The sequence below is a fragment of the Trachypithecus francoisi genome, unplaced genomic scaffold, assembly GCF_009764315.1.
Source record: "Trachypithecus francoisi isolate TF-2019V2 unplaced genomic scaffold, Tfra_2.0 Lachesis_group19, whole genome shotgun sequence".
Taxonomy (NCBI): domain Eukaryota; kingdom Metazoa; phylum Chordata; class Mammalia; order Primates; family Cercopithecidae; genus Trachypithecus; species Trachypithecus francoisi.
This window is the reverse complement of record NW_022681464.1, coordinates 41,592,059-41,618,189: the sequence shown is the minus strand read 5'-3', so window position 1 is coordinate 41,618,189 and position 26,131 is coordinate 41,592,059. Positions and strand designations below refer to the sequence as shown.

The 26,131-nt window shown below is 42.1% G+C and overlaps 2 protein-coding genes across 8 annotated transcripts in view; both read right to left on the bottom strand.

Annotated features, from left to right (window-relative positions):
• Positions 1-26,131, bottom strand: part of ARHGAP28 (Rho GTPase activating protein 28) — a 209,741-nt gene that overhangs the window by 141,076 nt on the left and 42,534 nt on the right. Inside the window, exons 1-2 of one of the 7 annotated variants that reach the window (XM_033178294.1) lie at positions 23,541-23,773; positions 12,842-12,928 (exon numbers count right to left, since the gene is read on the bottom strand). The exons of 4 other annotated variants lie outside the window; for them this stretch is intronic. The gene's annotated coding sequence lies outside the window, so the exon portion shown is untranslated. Of the gene's footprint in view, positions 1-12,841; positions 12,929-23,540; positions 23,774-26,131 lie in introns of those variants that run through there. 2 more of the 7 variants (XM_033178295.1, XM_033178296.1) reach the window with 2 other exon arrangements.
• On the bottom strand, positions 4,492-5,320 carry LOC117064125 (60S ribosomal protein L7-like 1). Its single transcript, XM_033178299.1, is given in 2 exon segments — positions 4,492-4,984; positions 4,987-5,320. Coding segments are annotated over 2 exon segments (738 nt in total). The 5' UTR covers positions 5,234-5,320; the 3' UTR covers positions 4,492-4,493.

The window sequence follows — 26,131 nt, the reverse complement described above, 5'->3', positions numbered from 1 at the left end:
GCCTATGAAAGTAATAATTTTAGGCAACTTTATGCCCAAAAATGTTACATACAAAGTTATTTATGAAAACTTGGAAACAACCATTAAAGAAACAATTTGAGGCAGGGTGCAGTGGCCCATGCCTGTAATCCCAGCACTTTGGGAGGCAGAGGCAGGCGGACTGCCTGAGGTCAGGAGTTCGAGATCAACCTGACGAACATGGTGAAACCCCGTCTCTCTTTGTATTTTGTAGAAGTACAAAAAATTAGCCAGGGTTAGTGGTGTGCACCTGCAGTCCCAGCTACCAGGGAGGCTGAGGCATGAGAATCGCTTTAACCCGGGAGGAAAAGCTTGCAGTGAGCCAAGATCGTGCCACTGCACTTCAGCCTCGGTGACAGAGTGAGACTCTGACTCAAAAAACAACAACAAAAAAAATTGATATTTTAATTTTGCATCTATACAAAAGTAATTTTGAAGCCATCAAAAGTATACTAATAGAGTGTCTTTATTATAAGAAGCAATGCTTTTCATAGTGTTAAATTAAACATTGGGATGTAAAATTTTCCTACGTATGTAAAAGACGCAGGGGAAAATGACTGGAAAGAACTGTTAGTGGTGGTGATCTCTGGTGAAAGGAATACAGATTAGTTGTATCTTCCTTTTTTTTGAGATGGAGTCTTGCTCTGTTGCCCAGGCTGGAGTGTAGTGGCACGATCTCGGCTCATTGCAACCTCCACCTCCTGTGTTCAAGCAATTCTTCTGCCTCAGCCTCCCGAGTAGCTGGGATTACAGGTGTGTGCCACCATGCCTGGCTAATTATTTTTTTTTTTTAGTAGAGACCGGGATTCGCTGTGTTGGCCAGGCTGGTCTCGAACTCCTGACCACCGCACCTGGCCTGTCTTTTCAAAGTGTAGATCTGTCATGGAGGTAGCCTTCGGCTGGCTCCCTACCATGCCAAGGCTGAGGTGCCAACTCTATGCATGTCATAAAAAGGTCTCACACCCTCTCTCCCAAGTCTTGTTTCTTCAGCCTCATCCCCTGCAAATTCATCACCAACACACAGACCTTGCTACCTTCACTGGTACAAGTCATGAACTATGGCATTTTTACAAGGTTGATACCTTTGACAAAAATGTCTTTTTCTCCTGCATTGTCAGGCCAAGTGATACATTTATCCTTTAAGACTCAATTCAAATGTCATTACTCCTTTGGAGCCTTTGCTGGTAGAGTTGGGAGCCACTCACACTGTCTTCAAAAACACTATTGTGGATACGCTGTTTCACACTTATCTCTTGATATAAGACAGAGGTGGCCACAGGAATTCTTATTCCTGGGCAAATACTGTATCTTGGTCATCTTTGTATCACTTGTCTCTGATACAGTCTGGCACACCATCCTGGCATTGCTATAAAGAAATGCCTGGCCGGGCGTGGTGGCTCAAGCCTGTAATCCCAGCACTTTGGGAGGCCGAGACGGGCGGATCACGAGGTCAGGAGATCGAGACCATCCTGGCTAACACGGTGAAACCCCATCTCTACTAAAAATACAAAAACTAGCCGGGCGAAGTGGCGGGCGCCTGTAGTCCCAGCTACTCGGGAGGCTGAGGCAGGAGAATGGCGTAAACCCGGGAGGCGGAGCTTGCAGTGAGCTGAGATCTGGCCACTGCACTCCAGTCCGGGCGACAGAGCGAGACTCCGCCTCAAAAAAAAAAAAAAAAAAAGAAAAAAAAAAGAAATGCCTGAGGCCCGGTAATTTATTACATAAACAAAAGATGCTTAATTGCTCACAGTTGCACAGGCTGTACAGGAAGCATGATGCTGGCATCTGCTTGGCTTCTGGGGAGGCCTCAGGAAACTTACAATCATGGCAAAAGGCAAAGGGGGAGCTAGCACGTCACCTGGCCGGAGCAGGAGGAAGGGGCTGAGGGAGGTGCTACACACTTTGGAACAACCAGATCTCACGAGAACTCATACCACTATACAGTAACAAGGGTGGGTGGTGCTAAACTGTTCATGAGAACTCCACCTCCACAATCCAATCACCTCCCACCAGGCCCCACCACCGGCACTGCAGATTACAATTCAGCATGAGATTTGGGCAGGGATACAGATCCAGACCTTATCAACTACGGACATGCAGATGCCTCAAGGCCAGGAGAAACTGAAGCCAACCTGTATTTTCTGACAAGACAAAAGGCAGAATGAACCAGAATACATGGAACAAAGCAGAACTACTCAAATTAGTTAAAGAGGAAATTACAGTTGGAGTAATCCAACTGTCAGTCCAACTGTGATGGATAGCAGTTAGATTATTTAAGAAGTTGGAATTAAACTTTTACATTAAGAAATCTCTTGTACCTGTATATTTAAAATACAGTTGTCTTTGAGAGTTGCGTCTAACACTTTTAATAGACAATGATAACACTGGTTAAAACTGTGTTTTTGGAAAGTGAAACAGAAAACACCTATGGGGACACCTATGGAAAGCCAACCCACCAGATTAAAATTCAAAGTGCCATTGCTTTGCCTGCACATCACAGCTTTGTAAAGTCTTAATGTCTGTGCCACAGGCTTATGCTATATTATCTTAGATAAAAACAATCAGAATTTCAGGGGGTGGGGCCCAGATAGAACGCATTTTTTAAACTTCCTTCCACTGTTGAAAATCACCAATCTACATGAAAGATTTCCCCAGTTACAGACTACAGCCCTGAAAAAAAAAAAGAGTCTTAATAACCATTCTCATTGATGATCTCTACCTAAAACATGAAAGCAAATGATATATTATTGGCATAAAGGAAAAGTAAATAATAAGAATGTAGTTTAAATAACTTTCTTCACTCAAGAGATGCTGATTCTTATTTTTTTTTTTTCTTATCCTCAAAATACATTTACAAGGGCAACTTCAATTCTTTTTTTTATTTTTAAACGGAGTTTCGCTCTTGTTGCCCAGGTTGGAGTGCAGTGGCGCGATCTTGGCTCACTGCAACCTCCACCTCCCAGGTTCAAGCAATTCTCCTGCCTCAGCCTTCCCAGTAGTTGGGATTACAGGTGTCCACCACCATGCCTGCCTAATTTTTGTGTTTTTAGTAGAGATGGGGTTTTACCATGTTGGCCAGGCTGGTCTCGAACTCCTGACCTCAGGTGATCCATCCTCATCAGCCTCCAAAAAGTGATGGGATTACAGGCATGAACCACCGCGCCTGGCCCCAACTTCAGTTGTGAATGAATGATCACATGAGAACATTTCAATATTTTTAGGCCAAAGGGAAAAGCCTAGAGAATAAAAAAATTTGCTGGTAAGAAACTGAGCTCTGAAAAGAAAATTTGCAGGCTGGGCACGGCGACTCAAGCCTGTAATCCCAGCACTTTGGGAGGCTGAGACGGGCGGATCATGAGGTCAGGAGATCGAGACCATCCTGGCTAACACGATGAAACCCTGTCTCTACTAAAAAACACAAAAAACTAGCCGGGCGTGGTGGCGGGCGCCTGTAGTCCTAGCTACTCGGGAGGCTGAGGCAGGAGAATGGCATAAACCCAGGAGGCGGAGCTTGCAGTGAGCGGAGATCCGGCCACTGCACTCCGGCCTGGGCGACAGAGCAAGACTCCGTCTCAAAAAAAAAAAAAAGAAAGAAAAGAAAATTTGCTATTTTAGGGATTTTTTTTTCCCCCCACAGCAAATAGCTTTTATAGCTATTAATATTTATATATCAATAGCCATAGCAAGTAGGTTTAAAAGTTTTTTTTTTTTTTGCAGAGACAAGTGAACATTTATTTGTATGCCTTTCTTCCTACGTGTATTTCCAGTGTTTTTCAAAACAAGGTCCTAGGACTCTCCAGATTCAGTTATGTCCTTGAGCTTGGTCAGCTGCTGCAGGAGTCTTAGGGAGCCTTGTACAAATGCTAGAGTGACTCATTTACCAACATTAAACCCTAAGATAGATGCAATAAAGCAGGACTCCTTCCTCCATGGAATGTGCTGATTTCAGACGATGCATCACCCAATGTAGAAAACACTGGAATTTTTCCTTGGAACTGGACTGTGATGAGAGGTGCTTGCCATGAACATAAGCTACTGTCTTTTCTTTTCTTTGAGATGGAGTTTCGCTTGTTGCCCAGGGTGGAGTGCAATGGCGTGATCTCAGCTCACCGCAACCTCTGCCTGGCAATTCTCATGCCTCAGCCTCCCGAGTAGCTGGGATTACAGGCATATGCCACCATGCCCGGCTAATTTCTGTATTTTTAGTAGAGACGGCATTTCTCCATGTTGGTCGGGCCGGTCTTGAACCCCCAACCTCAGGTGATCCGCCCGCCTCAGCCTCCCAAAGTGTTGGAATTACAGGCGTGAGCCATCACACCCAGTCAGCTACTGTCTTTTCTTTGACCCTTCCTTTCCAGTTTTTAAAGATAAAGCAGGAAATAATCTTCTCTGAAGATACTTGATAAAAATTCCCAAAACAATTAAACACACGCTTCCACTTCATTGATAAAAATTTCCCGCAGTTTGACACGGGTCTAGTTCAGCTGGCAGATGAGCTGATTGATGTGTTCACCCCGATAGCCAGGTGTGCCCATCTCTTTGAGGAAGCCCACTCTATTTTTGGTAGCATGACGGGCCACTGAGAGGTGGAAAGGGCACAAGAACCATGAGATCTCCTGGAAATGCTTCCCTGGGAAGGCAATTTCATGCATGAGGTCTTCCACGCAAAAGACGCCAAACTTCCCCAGGTGCTCCTCAATCACTGCGTTGTCTGTCAGAGGGATGGTCTTATTCTTGACGTTGGCTTGTCCACGTTTCAAAATGAGTTCTTGGACAGACTTCAGATTTGGAAATCCCCAGGTCACATAAGGTTCCACTATACGCAGCATTTTTAGGTTCTGGGGGGTGACTTTTACAAAGACACCACTAAAAAAATTTTTTAGGCGAAGTCTTGCAATGGTTCTCTGCACCAGTAAACTCACGCCATGAATCCTTTCGATGTGTACAACAAAGGCCAAGGAATGTTATCTGGCAATTCCAAGGCGTGAGGTTTCACTTCTGGTCGTCTGAGACGCACCTTGTCACGTTTCTGCCGCCAGGAATCACGTAGGAATGATTCCAGTCGCTTAAACCTGAGCCCTTTTCCTTTCCTCTGCTCCTTCTTTGCCAAAAGTGCCTGCTTTGCCTGGGTGGCTTTGAGGGTTTGATAAGCCTTCCTCTTTTTCAGCAGATTTTCTGGAACCAAAGGGATTTTTCTTTGCTCTTGCTCCGCCATCTTTCTAGTGGTCGCTTTAAAAGTTTTGAATGGCAGTTCTTGTTGTGAGGATAATTTGTATTGATCTTTTCATCAAATTTTAAATGGTACAATCTTATATCATGTGTTTCAGGGATTCACCTATCAACAGCAAGGACACTGGAATAATAGTTTCAAAGAATGAAGTGGTCAGCACATCCCAAAAAGGCATGCTGAGGGGCGCGTGGTTGGAAGGTTACGGTGGGACGATGGTGCAGACCCCGAATGGTGGGAGAAGAGAGTGGTGAGAAAAACTGAGCTCCAACTGTTCCTTCCTAAGGACTGCTCTTCTCCACTGGGTTCTCACATTTTTATCCTCATTGACACCAACTTATCTTGATCTGGGTATACACCTAGCCCTTTTAGACTGGCATAAATTTTTCTTTAAGTATATATGACAGGACAATTTGTCAAAAAATCCTTTACTAAAAACTAAAGAAAGGGAAAAATAAAATAGAAAAAAATGAAGAAGGTGTAATCTATAAGCTTACGACCCAATGGGACTAATGTCTAGCTGCAGTTTAGCTTGTACAAATTAATAACTCGGGAAATCACTGCCTTGGTCACTCCATGTCAAAATACTGTTTTGTTCAACTGACGTTTCCTCTCCCAAACCTCCCTCCCAATTGTTCCCCCCAATAAAACTTCTCCTAATTTGAAACAGACACTTCCTCAAGGAGTGTTTTCCAAAAAATGTTTAATGTCAACCCATATGAAGAAACACAATTTAGATCTCTACCCAGTACACACACATACTTCATATATGTAACAAAAATTTCATGAAGCAGTCTCATTATGTGTGATACACTCTGACCTATTTCCTTTTCTATTTCATTTTTTCAAATGCAGATATTGACCAACTAAACTAATTTCATGCACTATCACTGTGTGGTATTAGTCACTGGAAAACTAAGTAGAGCCTGAAAATGTCCATCTCAGTCTAGCGCTCATATCTACATGGAAGCTCATTTATACATCATAGGCACAGTCATCCCCTTCTCAGTTTCTCAACTGCACCCACTTCCTCGGAATTCTCAAAACCTGCTGGTTGGTTTAGTCATTTATCATACAATAAGGGTTACAACGTAGCAGAGGCACAAGACCACAGTCAGGGCATCAATTCCTGCAGGTATGCACAGATGCCAATCCAAGTGCCGGGCGCTCACAAACTAAGGAAGCAAAGACGAGGAAGCAACCGTGCTGATCGAAGGGATCGCTGGGCCAAAGAAGGACGCACTGGAGGTAGAAAGATGCATTGGAGGTGGAAAGAAGGAACCCAGAGTGATGGAGCTGTCTTTACCACTGAGTGATAGTGCCAGGAGGGAGTGAGGGAAGAGTTAAATGTTGAGTGACACACCTGGTCCTCTTGAATGAATGCATGAACAGTTAAATCAATATTCAAAGCCCTAAGCCCATATTTTTTTTTAAAAGTTACAATGATATGAAAAAGTGTTCCACCACTCTTGCTTAAGGTAATCTGCAATCTGTGTTATTTCACTTATGTGAACTATGCAGGGACTCGAATGGGGAGTGTTCCTTACCGATGATAAAAGAAGAGAACCTAATTAGGAAGTCATCGGAGAATCCTTCTGAAAGAGGGGTTTAGGTGTTTTAACAAGCACTGAAATTAATTCCAAAGACAGCTTATGAGGGAATCCTTTGGTGTTTTCTCCACGAATTTCCTTTTGGAAAAAAAAAAAAATCAGCTCCTTAATTTCCTCAGGCTCTGGCTGCCCACAGGCATTTGCTGCTCAGCAGCTGCCTCAGTACAAACAGCTCTGACTCCATGGACTGCTAGCTGTTCTTGGGAGAGATACTGCTATTTGTCAAATGTGACATTCGAATAAAGCTTGAGGACAGGGGATTATAATCAGATATCTTTACTCAGTGTTTTCACATGTGACTAAAATTAGAAAACACAATACATTTCAAAGGATTTTACAGAGGGATTTAACATTCATCAAGCAAAGGAACTTTGGGTAACTTTGGCCTTTGTTTCCACATCATTTTGTTCTCATCTCTGTGATGTACCTCCTACTGCGCTGAAATTGACTATGATCATGTCTTCATTCCTTCACTAAATTGAATTGAGGGCAGGAACATGTTTCCTTATTCTTTGTATCCTTAACATCTACCACCTTGCCTGGAGTTTAAAATGGATTCAATAACACTTTGTGGAATAAATAAGGAAAGAGGTAACAGGAGCGTGAGCTTTGCTCCGTGGTGCAGGGTAGGAAAGAGGTTGGAGACAGGGCAGGAGAAGCAAGAAAAGTTGTGGGCTTTCCCCAGAAATGAAAGCGATTACATTCAGAACAAGTAAACCCAACCAGGCTCCTGGCTACTTGCTCCCTAAAGCAGTGCTTCTTAATCTCTAGGTGCATATAAATCACTTGGGAGTCTGGTTAAAATGCAGACTCTGAGTCAAGAAGTCTGGGGCAGAATCTAACATTCTGCATTTCTAACAAAGCTGCCAGGGGTTACAAATACCGCTGGGCTACAGTTGAGACACACCTCCGGGAGCAAGCCAGCCCAGGGACCTACGCTCTAGGGATCTCCGACTGCATGGATTTGACTGGGCTCCTGGGAGGAAGTAGACAGTAAACTCAAAGAGGTCACTGAGGAGGCTTTAATAAGAGTCTGTCTGGCTATTTGCAAAATATGAGCAGCATGAGTGGAAGAAAAAATTAAAGAACTTAACAGTTAGCAACCAGAAGGATGAGGCATCACCAGCCCTAGACTGGAAGCCCAAAGGGAGGGAGCGGTTACCCAAACCAAAGAAAGCTGGAACAGGAACAGTAGGCCAAGGTCATGAAAGGAGCTGTGGTCTTGGGTACGGAATAGAGGAACACAGTTTTCCTAGGGATGGGAAAGGGGAATAAACATCCCAGTCTCATTTTCTTCCCAGTCCCTGACTGCCTTTTGTGCCTCCCTTTGGCCAAACCCAACTGGGAACTAGAGGGCAAGGGGTGTTTGTGGATAAGCTCCCCTCAGAGCCTCTCAAAGTGGAGAAGAGTAAGAGTGAACTTTTTATTAATTCAGCAATGTATTATGTCCTGTGGTTAAAAGTAAATACCCAGGCCGGTCACAGTGGCTCATACCTGTAATCCCAGCACTTTGGGAGGCTGAAGCAGGCAGATCACCTGAGGTCAGGATTTCAAGACCAGCCTGACCAACATGGAGAAATCCCGTCTCTACTAAAAATACAAAATCAGGCAGGCGTGGTGGCTCATGCCTGTAATCCCAGCTACTCAGGAGGCTGAGGCAGCAGAATCGCTTGAACCCAGGAGGCAGAGGTTGCAATGAGCCAAGATAGAGCCATTGCACTCCATCCTGGGCAACAAGAGTGAAACTCCATCTCAAAAAAAAAAAAAAAAAGTTAATACCCTTAAAACACAAAGAGTCTGGACTTCTCAAGGAGGGCAACATTGAAAAAAAACTGCAGTGAGTCCCTGTTTATTTCTATAGGTAATCTTTAGGATGAAAAGAACCCCAAGTGGGTAAGTAGGGGCAGCATTAAAGATAAAAGAAAAACAAGCTGAATGCCTGAGGCCAAGTGCTGGGAAGCCATCAAAAGCCCAGCTCAGAAAGTGAAGAACAGAGTAGCCTTAACAGATCCTCTTGGAGAAACAGGACTAGCACGTTGGAGCTGGCTGTGGCAGTTAAGGGAAGACCAGCTTTCACTTTGGTCTCAGGAGCACCTGGTCTAAAACCCTCCTGCTCCTTTTTAGAATTTAGATACTATGTTACTGATGGATTTCCAAGATTTGGGAAAGAAAGTAGACCCAAAGAAAATAAGAAACAGTAAGCACCAAGACCAAATAGCCAGCTCCTAAAAAGATCCAATCAGAAGTTTGTTAGAGAAATATATGTGGGCACACATCATATACAACTATATAATTGTATATAAAATATGATACATAATTAATCTCTTGGCTGGGCATGGTGGCTCACACCTGTAATCCCAGCACTTTGGGAGGCCGAGGTGGGTGGATCACCCAAGGTCAGGAGTTTGAGACCAGCCTGGTCAACATGGGGAAACCCCATCTCTACTTAAAAAAAAAAAAAAATTAGCCAGGCGTGGTGGCAGGCACCTGTACTCCTAGCTACTTGGGAGGCTGGGGCACGAGAAGCGCGTGAATGCAGGAGGCATAGGTTGCAGTGGGCCGAGATCGTGCCACTGCACTCCAGCCTGGGCGACAGAAAGAGATTCTATCTCAAAAATAATAATAAAAATAATAATACTTAATGTCTTGGCATTATATATAACAGATAGTGACATTATATGTATATTTCAAGGGATTCCTCATTAATACTCTAATCTAGGCTGTTAGGAATAACATTAAAAGACAGAAGGAGAAACCTCATATTTGGATTTTTCAATGTGTTAAAAAACAGTGAACACTCTTCTACCCATTCGCCCTAGAAAACAAGGTTATCTCACCCCCTCAACCCACCGCTCCCTAAACCAAGGACGTGTTCTGCTCCTCATCAGTTGCAGTGGCTAAGCATAGCAGACCTTCCCAAGGCAGGGAAGGCAGCTGAAAAAAAGCAGCTGGAATCTCCAGGAAGTGAGAAATTGGCTTGGGCCTTGACTGATGAGTCAGATCTGGGTGCTCTATGCCAGGATAATATGAGAGCTTGTTGACTGATGTGCCCCTCTCTCCACTGCCCTGCCCCCATCCCTAAACCCATATTCCAAGAGATATGGGCTGGCCAGTTTACCACTTGCCCCAGGGAGAAATGTCAGGAAGAAAAATAAAAACAGCAAACAGATTCCAGAATCTTGGTTCTAGTTCAAAAGAGAGACAAAAATAGTTTTGAAAAGAGATATCAACTGGCAAAACAAGTTTTTTTTTTTTTTACCACCCCATCCAAACTGGGGAGAAGGAAAGGATTTGGAGAGGAAAAAATCATTATGAGCAATTAGAGGCCATGTGTTTGGTGTTCCACTCCCAGAACAAGGCCACAGTGTGTCTGTCAGGTGGGAGCTGGGGCCCTCACAGGCTTCTCCACGAAGTTTGGGAGGATCTAGGAAGACACTCGCTTCCTGCTTCCCTTCTTTTGTGATTAAGGAAGCAGCCTCGGAGACACAGCCCATGTCACCAGGGCAAGAAGGATGGGCAGAGACAGCAGCTCCTGCTCCCGCTGGGGAGTGACGGGGTCAGGAGTTCCCTGCACAGCCTGAGGGATGCCCACTTTAGCTGAGAGAGAAAAAGAAGCAGACAGAGATTGATTCTCAGAGCCTGACAGATGTGCCTGGCTGGAGATAAGGGTCCCTGAGGCAGGGGCTGCAGAGTGAACAGTTCCTTCCAGAAACTGGAACAGGCTGAAGGCTCAGCTCATATCAGAGAGCCAGGTGGGAGCCACCCCACAGATCCACGTTTCCATCCCAATAGCACTGTGTCCAATCCCCTGGGGTCAAAGCTCAGACAGCAGAGGAAGGCTGAGTCAAGAACACAGGTCCGCCTGACTACCTTGACTGCCTCTCCAGATGCAATGGCTTCCAGCAACAATAGAAGGAAAGGAGGGGAATCAAGGGGAAATATTCTGAATATTCCTGAATTTTAACCAGAAGCAACTTAGAAAGTGCTAAATTGGATCAAGTCAACTGGCTATGGCTGTGATTAGATGGAGGTTTTCTGCTGTCTGTCAGAAGTGGGGGCTCAGAGTTAGAATATAAATTTTATTACCAGAAATAAAGAAAATTACGTTCCGTGACTGTGAAATTCATGGGCATTACAAGACTGATTGATTGAATTTTTTTTTTCTTGAGACACAGTTTCGCTCTTGCTGCCTAGGCTACAGTGCAATGGGGTGATTTTGGCTCACTGCAACTTCTACCTCCTGGGTTCAAGTGATTCTCCTGCCTCAGCCTCATGAGTAGCTGGGATTACAGGCGCCCGCCACCACGCCCGGCTACTTTTTGTATTTGTAGTAGAGACGGGGTTTCGTCATGTTGGCCAGGCTAGTCTCGAACTCCTGACCTCAGGTGATCTGCCCACCTTGGCCTCCCAAAGTGCTGGGATTACAGGCGTGAGTCATCGCGCCTGGCCCAAGAGACCGATTTTTTTCTCCACCTCCATTGCTTAAATGTTATACAGGCATCCCTCAGCATCTGAGGGGAAATGGTTCCATATCCCCCTCCCCCAACTAATACCAAATTCCACCGGTGCTCAGTGTTTGCATATAACTTAAGCACATCCTATCCACACTTTAAGTCACCTCTTGATCATGTATAATACCCAACACAATGTAAATCCTATGTAAAGAGTTATACTGTATTGGTTTTGTAATTTGTATTTTTAATTGTCATCCTGTTATTTTTTATTGTTTTTTTTCTCCAAATATTTTTGATTCAAGGTTGGTTCAATCTGCCTATGCAGGACCTGTAGCTACCAAGGGCTGACTTGATGTGAATGCTTGGTTAAGATCCAATTCTATCCAGAAGCAGCAGCTCAGTGGTCTGGCTTCTGCATACGACCAGCTGATTCTAGGCAGCCATCTGGCCTTGTCACTGAGCTTCCCTGAACTCCAGTTGAAAGCTGGGGTGGCCTTGTAGGTCCAGCTCATGTCCAACAAGCAGCAGCCCTGCCTGGAAGCACCTGGACCTCTTCTGCTCTCCTCTCCTTTCCAACGTCTTGCTGCAAGCCTCATATTTCCCATGAAGTTCCCTGAACTGTTCTAGTTCATAGAGATCATTCTTATATAAGCTAGGGACTCTCAGGTTCAAAGTTAGTGACGTTTTCAGTTATCTTTGATTTACTTTTGTAGCAGGATGGTTGAATTTCTGCCAGAAGCTTGTCAGAAAGATGCATGTGGGTCAGAAGCAATAAAGAATTGTCAGAGGACTGCATGAGTCTTGACAAATGGATTTATACCATTACCTAACACAGCTTCTCTGATAATGAGGGAGATGTTTAAAACGCTGTACAAAAATAAGTAGATGTTTCTGCTGTCCATAAGGACAGGCAAGCACTTGAATGTGACCTCCACCCTAGCACTGGGGTAGACAGTGGTCATACAATGGCTGTTTAGGATATCATGGTACACCTGTACCTTGGAAGCTATATATTGAAACTCTGTAGAATTCTGATGAAAACAAATGGAAAGCCTGTAATATAAACACGGTGTTCATGTTCAGCTTGTGAAAACCAAGTAGATGCAACGATAAAGACTCCTGCAATTTTGTTCTGCCCAAGGAAATGTGATAAACGTATGCAGTTCCTGATAATGTCTATTTTGCACAGTCTATTATTCCTTTCTCTACCAGGTAAATTCCACAACCCTCATCAGCAGATGGAGGAGGATTTCACTGCTCACTTTGCAGAGCTTCAATATCTATCTTAATACTGCAATTTGGGGTAATTTTCCAGAGAACATGATGCAGGATTATTTTCATATGCAGTACACAGTGCACCCTTCAATAATATCTGGACCCAAACAAAGTTGGATATGAATAATGGCCCACAAAAAGGCCTCGGCTCTGCCTGAGGGTATGTAATGGACATTAAAGGAAACACTTCTACTACAATACTGACTCAGACAAGCATTCTTGTGACCTGGTCTGGAGAACAAAGAAAATGAACATACCAGAATATCTGCAGATCACTTCAGATGTTCTGACCCCTGCTTAAGCCAGTTAGCCAGCGCTCTGCTTACACATGTGAAGTGGTGATTCTGTAAGAGGAAGGGAGGAATACCCTGAAAAAGTATAGTCTTCCAAATCCAATAGAATGAACTGCTGTGATAGCCCGATATTCCCTAATATCAGATAATCTATTATTCACGGTACCACTGAGGTATTCAGGAAAGTCAGATAAAAACATTTCCAGACAGTCACTCATAAAGGTCTTTAAAAGGGAATAAAAGAGCAAAATCAACTCTAATCAAGATGCACTAATGCTCATTAGTCACACGTAACCCTCCCTAGTGCCCAATATTAAGTAAAATACCTGTTGAAAATCCTCAGCAATTCCATGAGAAATCTTATAGGTATTATTTAGAGATAAGGAAATGAAGGCTTAAAGAGGGTTTGCCACTGGTCCGAAGACACATTGCTGATTAAGAGGAAGAGCTAGGATTCTAACTCAGGCTGTCAGACCTGAGAGCCAGGACTCTCTACCCTGTGCCTTGGGTATTTTCCCATAAGCTACTTGCAGTATTGTTTCTGATGCAGTGACCATTGCTAAAAAGCTGCTTATGAATGGACAACACGACCAATTTCTTCTCTTCATGACTGAAAGAGGGCACCACAAGAGAAGGAAGAAACTCATACACTTTTAGGATATAGGAGGCTGCCAGTATATTTTACATGAAATTTGCAGCTCATGAAGAAGCTGTCAGTTATTTCATGTGGATCCATCACTGCACTAATTTAGAAATGTGAACATGCCAACTTCATGGAAAAAAAAATCCTAGAGAAAGGTCGATACAGCTAATCAAATGATTATGAATGAGTTATACACATCTCCAGACTACACCCATCCTTATTTGACTTCTAAAGGGCAAAACTTTCTCAAGTTTGGAGTTCATCTTCTGAGAATACTGGAAAAAAACAAGAGCCAATGGCTTAGCTAGTGCCTAGGGGAACCACCTTGAAGAATGGCTGGCAATCACAGTGATGACGGCTCGGGAAATACCTATGTTCAATCAGAGTCCCCAGTGGAGCCACCAGATTGGAAAAATGCTAAGGAGGGTCAGATCTTCAAAACCAATGGTGGTCTTGGCTGTTTTCCTTCACACTCTGTCAATATCTTTCTACTTGAAGCAGCCCCAGTCTCCCCCCATAACCTTGTCCATTCTTTTCACTTACAGGCTGAGGGTTCACAACTCTTTTATTCATTCATTCATTCATTCATTCATTCACTGAGACAGGGTCTTGCTCTGTTGCCCAGGCTGGAATGCAGTAGTGCAACCATAGCTCACTGCAGCCTTGACTTCCTGAGATCAAGGGATTCTCCCACCACAGCTTTCCAAGCGACTGGAACTACAGGTGAACGTTACCAAGACCTGCTCATTTTCAAAAACTTTTTGTAGACATGCGGCCTCACTATGTTGCCCAGGCTGATCTTGAACTCCTGAGCTCAAGCGATCCTCCCACTTCTGCCCTCCCAAGTGCTGGGATTACAGGTGTGAGCCACCACGCCCAGCCTCGCAAATCTTTGGGCTAATTGCTCTTGATCTCTGACTCTTCAGGATGTCAAATTGTGTTCTGCATGTTCTCCTTCATTCGAAACCCATCTCGTCCAAAGCTCACCCTCCTCCTAACTGTAATCCTTTTTCCCAGTCTCAGTAATGGCATCATTATATGTCATTTTTTTACTACTCCCTCTACATTAGATAGATTCACAAATCCAGGTGAGTCTCCCTTAAACATATCTCTCAAATACATCTTTTTCTATTTTGTTGTACATCCAGTGTTCAAGTTTATAATATGTCTAGGTTATTGCACCACCTAACTGGTTTCCTAACTCCTCCCATTTTAATATTCTTTACATACCCTTGCAAGAGTCATGTTGGCAAAACAAAAATTTTATATGTCATTCCCTTATTAACAATCATCTGATAAAAATTCCCCAATTGTTGGGAGGATGTTCCACACTTGTCAGGTTGTATAAAAATTTCTTCACAACCTGCCTCAACTTACCTTTTCAAACTCACCGCTATCCCCCACTCCAATCATATATGCTAAAATTCATCCATAATGATCTAATCATGGATCCTTTAAGTTGGCTGCTGAATAGGAGTCAAGGGGGACAAGATATTATGGCCATTAAGAAAGAGGGTTTTGCAGTTGAACCAATGTGAACCGAATCCCCAGTCTATCACTTACTGATGGAATAACTTATGTACCACTCTGAGAACCCATTTCTCCTTGTCTCAAAAAGGTCATCATCATAACTAAGTAAGACGTGTTAGCTATTATAATCCTCCTCCTCATCAGATGTACTTATATTCACTACTTAATATACAGTCAATGATCAAAGAAACACTTTGGGCCAGGCATGGTGGCTCACGCCTATAATCCCGGCACTTTGGGAGGTCAAGGCAGAGGCAGGCAGATCAACTGAGCTTGAGACCAGCCTAGGCAACAGGGTGAATCCCATCTCTACAAAAAATACAAAAAAATTAGCTGGGCCTGATGACGTGTGCCTGTAGTCCCAGCTACTGGGGAGGTTGAGGTGGCAGGATGGCTTGAGCCCGGGGGGCAGAGGTTGCGGTGACTTGAGATCACACCACTGCACTCCAGCCTGGGCCACAGAGCCAGACCCTATCTCAAAACAACAACAACAACAAGAGAAACGTTTTATAGAAATATATTGTTAGTTTAGGTGTTATCCTGAAAGCTTGTATCCATTACTCTCTGCATTTCTTGAAATGGCAATTTAGGAAGACACTTGAAATAGGTTTGTAGCAATTAAGGAATGTCCTTTCTAGGCTTTCATCATACCCACTTTTCTAGACCAGTGACTTAGTAATTAATGGAGTACAGAACTTTCTTATAACATATCTTTTATTATTTTAGTTACCATGTGTTGTATCTCCAAATAAGCTTTTGAGTACAGAAATTTCACCTTATCCTTCTTAACACTGCTATATTAGCTAGCCTGACACGAGATCCATGGTAGACCTTCAACAAATATTGAGGTCAGAGTCAGTCAGTAGGCTAAAGATAGCTAATCCCCAAGATAAATACCAAACCTTAGAGGGATGTGTTTGTGATTTTTTAAATAAGGATTACACTTTATACAAGGCAAATAAATCATTTCACAATTTCTTTTCTCGTGCTACACAAAACAAAATGCGAATTAGCATGAACCATAGTCATACAAGTTAAAATTGGGCTTAGAGCAATTAAGCATTTTAATTATCATGTTAATAATCACAGCTTATAACATGGAGGCCTTATTTCTCCAGGCTATCTGAATTACTTGATACCAATAGATATGCACAGTGCTTATAAAAATGTTGACTAATATTTGCCTTTCCAGCTGACTGCAAGTGAAAAAGTCTGTGAGGATGGCCTCTAGTTGGAGACCATCTCACAATGCCTCTTTGGGAAAATGTTGTTCCCATCCAATATCCTGTCTCTATAAATTTGAAAATGTTTCCTCTGATAGCCAAGCTTTGAGGATTTAAGAAATCATGCCCCAAAGTTACTCAGCTTCTTCAGTAAAATTCACAACTATTTACTGAGCGCCTAGAGATACAGCTAACAACTATTAGCAGTTACTCATGCCAGCCACTATCCTAAGCACTTACACATACTAACTCACTTCATCCTTACACCGACCCCATAAGGTAGGTGCTACTATTCCATTTTACAGGCATGACAACTGAGGCTTGGAGAGAAAAATTCACTTGCTCACGATTATACCATAATGAGGGGATACAGCTAGGATTTTCACAGAAGCTGTCCATTCCCAGAATCTCTGCTGTCAACCATGATACCATACAGGCTCGCATAAAATAGAATACAGTAAGCGCTGAGAGTTTTAGACAATGCCTTCAGAAAGCAAAGGAAGGAGAAAGTACTTCCTATTAAAGGTTCAGGGAAGATATCAAGGAGAAGAGTGGGCAGGACTCTGACTGGCAGAGATGGTACAGGCACGACATGCATTCTAGGCAGAAGCCCCCGGCGAGCAAAGTGGCACAGCTGCGGAGTCAGGGAATGGCGTGAAATGGATGAGGAGTTTCATGCAACCAGTGATGCAGGAGAAGATACAGGTATAGACTCTTCAGGTGCCACTGGAGATGCTTTTGGGCCTTAACCACTAGGTTGTGAAAAGCCCCTCAAGTTTCTCAACAAGGTACCATGAGTAGACATATTCTTTGGAAAGATTAACATTTTTTTACAACCTTAGAATTTTTTTTTTCTCTGATCATTTACTTACTATTCAAATAATCTACTATGTATATGAATCTAAAAATCAAGAAATTCTCAATTGGGAGAACTAATGGACTAAAACTAACAGGATGAAATTTCATAGGAAGAAATATGAAGTGCAGAAACTTCAGTATATGTTTAGGATGATTTTTTCCTGGCACAAATACTGGTCATGTGAAAAAAATAGAGATTTTGGCCAACTAAAAGGTCAGTGCAACCCAATAGCAGTACATAAATGCCAATAAAACTAACCGGATCTTAAGTGGCAAAGAAGTATACAAGCATATCACACAAAAAGAAGAGATGATTGTCCTAAATCCAGCAACACTGGAATTCAGCTCCAGGCACCACATTTAAAGGAGAATGTTAACAGGAATGACTTCAGAATGCACGGTCAAAGTCAGACCGTCAAGAAGTCATGCTATGTGGGAAAATGCTGAAAGCACTGGAGAAATTTAGAAGGCTCCAGGGATGCAGGATCACAGTCTTCAAAAATTTCAAGAACTGTCTTGGGAAAGAACAATCTACGTAGGCTCAAGATTCAGAAATAGAACCAATGGGCGGATAATACAATGAATGAATCAAGTAATACTGAAGGCCAGCTCTCCATTAGAGGTGTGTTACCTAGTAGCCAACAGAGACTACAGGCTAGCCAAGGAGACAGAAGAAGGCATCTAAAAAGAATCCTCACCTTGCTGAGTACGGGAGTGTGCAAATATTAAAGGAAGCATATTGACAACAGTCTTGAGTGTTAGGGGGGTGGTGAGAGTGCTTTCAGGAAAGGGACGTGGTGTGGGAATTGAGCTGGACTTTGACAGATGCATCAGTTTACAAATCCGAAGTGGTCACGTAATAGCCAAAAAGCCCAGATTACTGAGAATCCACTTAGGGCTTAAGAACATATAATAAGTCTCTGTAATATATTCTTTCTCAAACTTCTGCAGTTCATAAGAAGGAATGTGTATGATTCCTTTCCTTTCTTTAATCACAACAGTACCCTCTGCGCGCACACACACACACACACACACACACACACCCATGATATTTATATATTAATAGAAGAGAAGAATAAGTACCATCTTCTCCTTCAAGAGAAGAGTCGGAAAAGGAAGTAAAAATGGTTTGAGGACAGAGCACATAAGAGCCCCATTAATTAGGAGAAACAGCCTCCCTAGACTGTGCAAAGTCCTGCAGCTACTTCTACCAAAACCTCAGAGTTTTTGTACCACCTCTTGACTGCAAAACACAAAGAGCACATTTTGTCATTCATTCTGCATTGTCTGGGAAAGTGCCCAGATCCTTGAGGCAAACAGACTCAGCTCTCATTCTTGCCCTGAGGCTTAGCTGTATAAACTTGAGCAAAACACTTAATCTCACTGTGCCTCGGTTTCCTTATCTGTATGTTATAGATAATCACTTCCGCCTGGAGTTTTTTGAAGATGAATGAAGCTATATTTGTAAAATGCCTTCGCACTGAAGGGTGTTGAATAAACAGTAGCACTTAGGGTGCATATGTAGAAGAATGTTTTATTTTGAAATGGGCCCCAAAATGTATGCCCTGCCTTATGAGTTAGGCAGGAGCTGACTCTAAATGAACAACCAGGGCAAGACCAAGAGTTCAGCTCTCAGGCACAGCCAACAAGGTGCAAGCAAATGGATTTATTCAGGAGTTTCAAACTTGGCTAAATTATGATACTTGTCCAAATAAAAATGTGGATAGAAGACCAGGATTTCAAACGGATAAATGCAGAGCAGCTCTGGTTTAATCATGGATGAGGATCCAGAGGCCACTCGGTTTCTTTGCTTTCTACCCTGGAACCCTCATCCCCACCTCCTGTGCTTCCCTAAGCCGAGTGAGAAAGCTCCCATATCAAGTGTTTTATGTCAAAGGTCCCGTCTTACCTCCAGCATTCCACAATTCCACTTCCACCGTGACCACAAAAACCTACAGATTTCCAGCCATAGACGCCTTTAAATCTCAGGCACCTCTGATACTTTGAAAATTACATCACTTGAAAAGTTTTAAGATGGGTTTGTATAATACTTTTAAAAATTATATCGTGACTGTTCTTCTCTCTCCTCTCTCTCTCCCTCTCTCCCTCTCTCCCTCTCTCTCTCTCTCTCTCTCTCTCTCTGGAGACAGGTCTCATGCTGTTGCCCAGGCTGGAGTGCAGTGGTGTGATAACAGCTCACTGCAGCCTTGACCTCCCAGGTTCAAGCAATCCTCCCACCTCAGCCTCTCATAGTAGCTGGGACCACAGAGGCATACCATCACGCTCTGCTAATTTTTGTGGGTTTTGTAGAGACGGGGTTTTGCCATGTTGCCCAGGCTGGTCTTGAACTCCTGGGTTCAAGCTATCCACCTGCTTCCGGCTCCCAGAGTGCTGGGATTAGACGCATTAGCCACTGCACCTGGCTGTGTTTGTATACTATTGATTTCTGCTTACTTCTGTGTCATAGATTAGAAAGCAGTGTGAAGAGATTGAAAGTTCTTATTGGTAAAGGATAGCCACAGACTCGTCTAATTAAAAAAGAGAGTATGCTTTATGGTGCTTTGTTTTGCTCTGTTAAAAAAAAAAAAAGCAACAGCAGCCATGAGAGATGGAACAAATGATAAATCCTGTAGTATTTTAACAAAAAGATACTAGAAGATTCATACCTTCTGAATAATTCAGGGTTGGCAAAGCATGAACTGGAAGACAATGTGTAACATGCTATTATTTTAAAAGAATTGTTTGACATGAACACGTCTATGTGTCTCTATTTTCATTATATTTGCTCTGAAGCACCTGCCTTGACTATTCCTAAGTTACTGCAGATGTTCTACTCAAGCATTGCAGACACTGGTCAGCTCCTGGGCTTTCCTGCAAACTGCCCTGTGGTTGCTGCCTCCACATCTTCAGCATTCCTTTCCAAGTTTATGAAAGCACTATTTGGAATGAGCTCTGCAAATTGTAGAACAGCAAGAAAAACAGGGCAAAAAATCTTGATCACCATCTTCTTACTCTGGAAGTTTCAGATAGCTAAATACCACTTCAGTATATAAATAACTGAAATAGTACGCCTTCTAGACATCTTTTTCAGCAAAATAATAATAATAAAAAAGACTGTTCATGTCCCAGTAGTGATTTTTGTGAAGCACTCAGTTGGACTCTTGGGAAGCCTAAGCTAGTGTGATCTGTAGCTAAGCAAGAAATAGCCTTTCCATGTCTGGCCCCAATTTTACCATGAATCTTCATAAAAAAAAAGAAAAAAGTTTATATTTTCCTGTTCATTTATTTAAATATATCTGACAAGTAGAGACTTGCTTAAGCTAATCTTCATAGCTAACAGAGACAGCTATGTTTACTCTGCTCACTTCCCTGAGTTTGTTTGGTAAGTGAGTTTACCAAAAAAAACGATCATGTTTGTCACTAAAGTCACCCAACAATGAATGCCCATCATGGCCCCAATTTTACCATGTATCTTCATAAAAAAAAAGAAAAAAGTTTATATTTTCCCGTTCATTTATTTAAATATATCTGACAAGTAGAGACTTGCTTAAGCTAATCTTCATAGCTGACAGAGACAGCTATGTTTACTCTGCTCACTTCCCTGAGTTTGTTTGGTAAGTGAGCTTACCAAAACAAACTATCATTTGTTTGTCACTAAAGTCACCCAACAATGAATGCCCATCTAATTAGCATTTACCTGGCCCAAACACCCCTCTCAATATCCTTTTTCCCCTCTTTTTTTTTTTTTTTAAAGAGGGAGTCTCATTCTGTCGCCCAGGCTGGAGTACAGTGGTGCGATCTCAGCTCACCGCAACCTCCGCCTCCTGGGTTCAAGCAATTCTCCTGCCTCAGCCTCCTGAGTAGCTGGGATTACAGGCGTCCACCACCACACCCAGCTAATTTTTATATTTTTAGTAGAGGCGGGGTTTCGCTATATTGGCCAGGCTGGTCTCGAACTCCTGACCTCAGGTGATCTGCCCACCTCAGCCTCCCAAAGTGCTGAGATTACAGGCGTGAGCCACCGTGCCCGGTCCCCTCTTAAATGATCCACAGGCTTCTACATCACTAAGAAACAATTCCCTTTTTCTCAATCTCTCCTTTCATCTGTTTAGGTGACTGCCTAGGGTGATTGTTGCAATTTTCTTGATGCAATCTTCTATCTAAGAAGGGTCTCACTGCCAGCAGCGCTGCACCTTCAGGGAGAGTTGAATGGCTGTGATACTCAAGCTGGTGGCCAGCTGCTGCACCAAGCCTTTACTGTATTAATACTGTACATCTTGACTGAACTGTTTCCATTCTCCACTTTTGGATAATCTCCACATTCAGTCTGTGTTTACGTCAGTAGCACTGGTTCAAAACACCACCGCTGGGGTTTGAAACAGGCATTAAAACACATTCCTGCACTTGGCTCATCTGGAGTCAGGAGGAGGCCTTCCAGGAAATCCTTACTTCACTTTGTCATTCTACTTATCGTAGAAAGGCATTGATTTCCTTTTAGCTCATCTCAGGGGCTATATTGTTATTTTTTTTTTTCCTAAAATTTCAGCCAGAAACTTGTCTTTAGAACCTTGTATTACTGTGCCTATTGTCTTCAGGATTCCTTATCTGTAAAAGTTTCTACTTGCTTGGGTAGGCTAAGTATTGTCCGTTTTCCCACTGTTTTTCCCCACTTCAGCGTTAAGATCATAAAAATGAAGTCCTTTGTTTGTATTTTCAAATCTAAACATGAGTCCTATCTTGTTAAACTTGTCTTTAATTAGTGCAGCTGATCTTCAATTAATCCCTTGGCTCAGAGTTTAACAAGGGCCTCACAAAATTTGTCTGTAAAGACAGGCACACATACAAAGTGGGCATGGGAGAGGAGCGTTAGTAATTATACATAGCAGCTATCAAAAAGAAACCATAGAATGTGAAACAATTTCTAAATATAATGCAAATTCATTATTACTTAGGAGATTTAAAGTCAAGGAAAGTCTCCCTATTTAGTAATCATCATCAAAGCATGTGTAAAATTGTATTACTTTCACAAATGAACACATCCAGCGAATGTCACATCCGAAGCACCACGTGGCCTGTCATTGCCCTTGGTTTTGCTTACACCACCTGAAATCGGAGGTAAAATTAAAAACAAACAAACAAAAAACTCTCACCCCTTCCTCCCCACACTATGAAAACAAGCAATATTTCACCGAAGGCTTCCTTAACACACTCTAAACCAATCTAAAAAGTTCAATAGAGTCAAAGAAGACTTGACTTTTGAATACAAAATGCTCTAGTAAAAACACTTAAGAACGATAAGGAAACTATAAACACAGCTTTGTAAATATAAAAGATGACACTGCTCAAGTAAAAGGAATCCATAATGCTCTGATGCAGGTGATTGGAATCTAATTTTAAAAAGCAAATTCACATAAACAGCAAGACCACCTCTCTTAATGCTCCTCCTCTCCAACCAAACCCAACACAAAGGACAAGAACAAGAATAAAAATGAAATAGAAGACACACAAGGAGTCATTGACAACGTAGCTGTATGTATGACAATGCTTTACAAATTAAACATGAAAAGAGGTTAATTGATATTATGGAAGCCTTTCTGGGAAGAGCACACATTTGTATTTCCCAAAGAAGAGCCTCTGCGTGCTAATGATCAGACTAATTAGGTCCTTGGCTTTGCGACTATACTAACGCAGGTGCTAATTAATCTCTAAGAAGGTGCTTAAGAGAGGGGTAGACAGAGGCCACAGAAAGATCAGAAGAAATGGACAGATGCAGGTCACACAAATCCCCCCAGCAAACTTTTTTCCTGTATAACTCCTTCCCCACCCATCCATCTCCTGTTGGACCAGGGCAACACACAGCCACTTCTGGTGGGTGCCCTCTGTCCCAGCGCTGATAGCAAGAGGAAAGGCTTCGTAAGTCTGCCTACAGACGTGCATTAATTCCATTAAAAAATAGAATAGCTTGCTTGGCTAATGAACTCTATCTACCTCAGTAGATTTTTCTAAAATTAGGTAATTCACTGGAAAGATTGGCTTAAAGTCTCTGGCACACAAACAGAAATAGGAATCTAAAGACTTCTAAGCAATTCATTTTTACTCATCTATTAAGAACACATTTTAACTAGTCCTCTCAAATTACTGATAGGACTTAACTTCTATATTTGAGGTTTAAAAATTCATATCCATACCACGAAAAAATCTGCTTTGATAGATTAAAAAATGGCAATTTACTATCGATATGATGCACCTATAAACTAATAATAAAACTATAAGCCCCTAAAAATAGATTAAAAAGAAAATAAGCTGTCACAGCTATCTGCGCCTTCCTTTCTCTTTTAAATAGAAGAAAGACCCAGTCTGCAGAAAGAAGTCTGTGGCTGAAGTTATTAAGAAGTGCTTAGAACCTTACCTGTTAGCAGGTTAAAAATCTCAGGGATGATATTCTGGAGGAAGACCCACAAAACCCCTCTGCAAGGGTGTCTCCGCATGGCCCAAAGGCAGGGAAGCCATCCCCAACCCACATGCAGCACCCCACACACATTCAAGTTGCTTCAACCAGAACGGGACAGCGCTGACCGCCTCCAGCCCTGCAGGGCCAGAAACAAAGCGCAATGGAGTTTCTTCGCTAAGTGGAGAACTAATTCCACTGCACAGTAGCTATTTAAGGAGGTGGTGCCTGTGGGACAAATGCTGCCTGGAGCCTTCCTGTTTGTGTCTCAGCTGAAACTTCCATCCATTTCCTAAGGAAGACTGCAAAGTGTAACCAGCCTCAAGAAGGCTGAGATTAATAGAAACCCAAGCAGTGTGTGAAGACAATGTTTACAGTTTTTCCTTCCTTCTTTTCTCAACAAATGTGGAGCTTTATTCAAAAGTCAAAAGCAAAAACCATAACTGTTGTGATTGCAAAAAGTTTTCCTATTCACAAAATATTTTTTAACCTGAAATGTAGAGAGGAAAGAATTCACGGATGATTACTTCAATACATATCAAGCAGCAATGCAGAGAAAAACCACGCAACTTATGGTCAGAAGGCAAGGGTCCAGTTAAAAAAACTTTGCCATTTACTAGTTTTGAGCCCTTCCAAAATTCACAGATTCTCTTTGGGTCTCAGATTTTCTATCCGAATAAATGGCAATAATAATATGCACTTTACAAAGCTATTATGAGAACTACGTAAGATGACTATAAAAGACCCTACACTTGGCCTTCTAAAAAGATCATGCTATCATTATACCATATTATCTGATTTTCCAGCTGCTGTCACACAATATCAGACATTAGTAAAAGGAGCTTATTTATTTCCTCTGTTCCCTCCAAAATTGCATATGCATCTGTTGCTTGTGTACTGTCTGACTTCCTCACTGGCACCTAGGTCACAGGTGGAACAGAAACTTAATTTGCTATGCTGATTTAACATTTCCAGTACCAAGACCTGTTCCTGGCATACATTAACATACAATAAATATTTGCTAAATGAATGAATGGATAAATGCATAATTTCAGACAAAGTCAAGTACAGCATTCTACACACAGTAAAATGCTAACAAATACATATTTAACTAGTGAATGAATACAGATGCTTCTTGACTTAAGGACTTATGTCCAGATAAAACCATCACAATCCCAGCACTTTGGGAGGCTGAGGGGGGTGGATCACCTGAGGTCAGGAGTTCGAGCACAGCCTAGCCAACATGGTGAAAACCCATCTCTACTAATAACACAAAAATTAGCTGAGTGTGGCAATGTATGCCTATAATCCCAGCTGAGGCAGGAGAATTGCTTGAACCCGGGAGGTGGAGGTGGATGTTGCAGTGAGCCAAGATTGTGCCACTGCACTCTAGCATGGGCAACAAGAGTGAAACTGCTTCTCCAAAACAAGAAAAAAGAAAAAAGAAAACCATCACAAACTGAAAATACTGTCAAATAAGTCGAAAATGCATTGAATAAACCCAACCTACAGAGCATCACAGCTCAGCCTAGCCTATCATAAACGTGCTCATTATCTTAAATTATGGTACAGTTGGGTAAAATCCTCCAACACAAAGTTTATTTTATAATAAAGTGTTGAATATCTCATGTAATGTATTGAATACTGTACTGAGAGTGAGAAACAGAATGGTTGAATGGGCACTCAAAGTATGGTCTCTACTGAAAACGTATCACTTTTGCACTACTGTAAAGTCAAAAGATTGTAAGTTGAACCATCCTAAGTCAGGAACTGTCTGTACAGTTTTTCTATAGAGAAACATCCCAGGGAGAATGCAATGTAGTAAACTTTAAGACAAGTTGGAGCTCCTGAAAACAAATGTAATAAATATGACCTTACATTCTGTTAGAGCACCCAGTTGAAACATACTATTAAGATGGTTAATGTACAAGTGAACTTCATGGAGTGTGACTATTAGGTACAATATTTAGTATGAATTAATTCACTGAAACAATTTAGTTTAGTTTAAAGTATACCTAAAGTCCTTTTTTGGGCTTGTTTCCCTTAAAAATGAAAACACCCACTGCCCTTTAAGTCCTAGGTTGGTGGCAGTGGGATTCATTAATGGTTTTGTGGGGTTTTTTGGATTTGAGAGGATTTTGTATTGATACATAATATTTTACATATTTATGGGGTACATGTGGTATTTTGTTACATGCATAGAATGTGTAATGATCAGCTCAGGGTATTTGAATTTTATCATTTCTATGTTTCCTCTCTTCCAGCTAGTCACCTGAATATGCTGTTGAACAACAGTCCTAACCTTTTATCTAACTACATAAAGAGCTTTATCCAGACCAGGAAAATGACACGTGTTCTCTTGTTGTTGTTAAGATCCAACTACTAATATTTAACATAAAAATGTACTGGGCAACAGGATAGTCTCAAGGATCGGAAACAACATACGGTATTTAGTGTTGGGCCTTCACATTGTTGCCTGAATCCAGTTCAGGTCACTAGGGACCACAAATCAATTTCTTGATGAATGTTCATTAATCTATTATGTGTAACGA